The sequence below is a fragment of the Merops nubicus genome, unplaced genomic scaffold (genome assembly GCF_000691845.1).
Source record: "Merops nubicus isolate BGI_N331 unplaced genomic scaffold, ASM69184v1 scaffold7175, whole genome shotgun sequence".
Classification (NCBI taxonomy): Eukaryota; Metazoa; Chordata; class Aves; order Coraciiformes; family Meropidae; genus Merops; species Merops nubicus.
In genome coordinates, this window is record NW_008607533.1 from 21,061 (window position 1) to 23,602 (window position 2,542).

General features: G+C 41.8%; 1 protein-coding gene across 1 annotated transcript in view; it reads right to left on the reverse strand.

The window, feature by feature from the left end:
* The window catches only part of LOC103772627 (dystonin-like), a 70,206-nt gene that overhangs the window by 3,013 nt on the left and 64,651 nt on the right, over nt 1-2,542 (reverse strand). The window contains exons 40-41 of the mRNA XM_008939968.1: nt 2,156-2,355; nt 1,586-1,696 (exon numbers count right to left, since the gene is read on the reverse strand). Coding sequence (XP_008938216.1) covers nt 1,586-1,696; nt 2,156-2,355 — 311 coding nt within the window. The remainder of the gene's footprint in view (nt 1-1,585; nt 1,697-2,155; nt 2,356-2,542) is intronic.

Sequence of the window (2,542 nt, forward strand, 5' to 3'; positions counted from 1 at the left end):
AGGAAGCAGGTAAGGAATGGGAACACTCTCCATCACTCTAGATGAAGCTGCTGCACTTTGCTCAAGGCACTGGGACAGAATCACTGGTGCAAGAAGAAGAAGAGATCAAGCTTGTTCTTCAGCTTTGCTCTAAATCCAAATGCAGTCTGCATATAAAATAAGTAACTGCTCTCCTGGGCAGAAAATGCTGCAGAATGCCTTCAGAAATTCACTTCAACTTACCTCACCCTACTCATTCCATTTATAATCTTAAACCACAGTGGTTTACATAAAAGAAACTCACTGAAACTACTGGCATTTGTAAGAGCAGGCAAGAAATACCAGTGCCGCCATTTGAAATCGATGCCAACTGTTTTTACCTCATTGTAATTCAATGAAAAGAAATCTTTCCATGTCTATAAACCCTTTAAAGTACCATCAATTAATCTCACAATTCAGTTACCAGCTAAGAGATGAAAGAAAATACAGGAATTTATTGGAAACTGCCACAGCTGACTCAACTTTGCACTACTATTAATCATTCTAAGCAACAGCCCCGTGTGCTTGGAGTGCTGTACACACACAGACACACACCCCTGCAGCGTGCACAAGCACCGCACCCGCTCGCACAGGAGGGGAGAGTGGAAAGCTCGACACACATCTTGGAGCAAAGCCAAGCTGAGGTCATGTAAAGCAGCACCTGAAGGCGTCACATGAACAGCAACAGGCAAAGTGCAGATCTGTGAGCAGCAGATGAGACAGAGGTGGTGGCAGCACAAGATTCCCCTCACCGAGCCCTCCACCTAATCCCGGGCAGGAGCAACTCCTGCAAGTGACAAGTCAGTCTGTAGGCTGACTGCACTGATGCTAAAGGAGATACTTTGGCTCCAAGCCCATTCAAATGTTGGTCGTACAGATTAATTGCCAGCACAATCCCAGCTGATGCACCACCGATTCCTGCGTAAGTCATGGGCTGAAAACAAGAGCAAAGCTCACCTCCTGTTAAGTCATCCAACAGCTGTTACTACAGCTACTACGATGGCTGGTCACTACACTCCTAAACAAAGCTGTCAGTTGTGGGAAAGATTTCTATATTGGAGTCAGTCTTTTGTGCCATCTTCTTCACAATGATTGGGTATTTCTTTATTTAGTGGTTTTGCACCGGAGATCAATATTTATTAATCTCATTCCTACAGTTTTTGAGTATTACAGTACTTTAATGAACTCTAAGTAAGGAATTTTCTAAAAAACACCCTGCAAAGTATATGAACTGTTTTATTTAACAACAAAAAAAGTACTTTCCCATATTTGATCAACCAGCTCATTGCATACTGTTATCATTTATTAACCATTTGCAATTTAAACATGAATTCACTGAGGCTGAGTTTTCCTAAAAGTGAAAAATTATAACAAATAGAACATCCAAAAAACCCAAACAACAAAAACAAGGAAAGAAATAATTTGACAAAGATCTAAAATAAAGACAACACATTAATATGCAAGAGATATTGCAGCTCTGAAGCACTGAAACTCTAGTGGCTGTTAGTGAAGTGACAGTTTTAGTGAAGGAAGGTCATTTAGACTCAAATCTCTGTCCTTACTGTACCTCTGCAGATGACCCTTGATAGTCTGAGGATTCTGGTGGCTTAGAAGGAGTTGACGTTTTGCTGTTTGTCAACCATGGTTTACCATAGTTGCGTGTTAAATGATGGGGTGTCTGTATGAAACAATGGTAAATCAAAATATGAAGGACAGTAGATGGAAAACAATGTAATGGAGAAGGATATCCAGGCTTTCACAAGGAGATCGAACGTCACAGTAGAAATAAAAACTATGCAGGAGGAGTTGATGACAAATGTTCTGAAGCAAAGAGATGGCAAAGCTTTTTTTTTTTTTTAAACAAAATGGAGAGGTTAATTGCTCTTTCAGAGCAATTCCCAAATTGCCACTTTGTTCATGCACCACCTTAAACGTAAAGAATTCTTTTATTCCCGTGTCACAAACAAACAGTAGCGGAAATCGACTAAAAAGACTTCTCAGGTCCTCCCCAGACTATGAAATGAAATTGAGATCCTTCTTCCCTATCAGATAAGAAGAGCACCACTTGGAGCAAGGGGAGGAAAAAAAGTCTACACCCCACTTGTTAACCAGTGCATTTTTGTACGTTTCTCCTTACCTTTGGTGTACTCGTAGCAACTGCTTGTGGGGCAGCTGCCTGGCCAGCTTGACTTGACAGAGAAGTAGATCTGTTGGGAGAAGCCCCCCTTGAAGAGGGTCGTGACCTACGGCCCCTCGGTCGGAAAGCTGCCATGCTCTGGCTGGCACCATCTGCCAAAATGAACTTCTCACGCAGCTCCACATTCGTCCTCCCTTTAGCTGCGGCAAAGAAAGGTGTCCGTTTAGGCAGATATGAAAGTTGTCACAAGGCTGTTTATTGTCATTTTTGCCATGCCAACTCCAACACATTTCAACAATAAAATGCATTACTGTGTAATGCATTTATTTTGGACACGGAAGAGTTATGTGCAGAACTCACTTATTCTAACACTTTATGCCAGCAGGA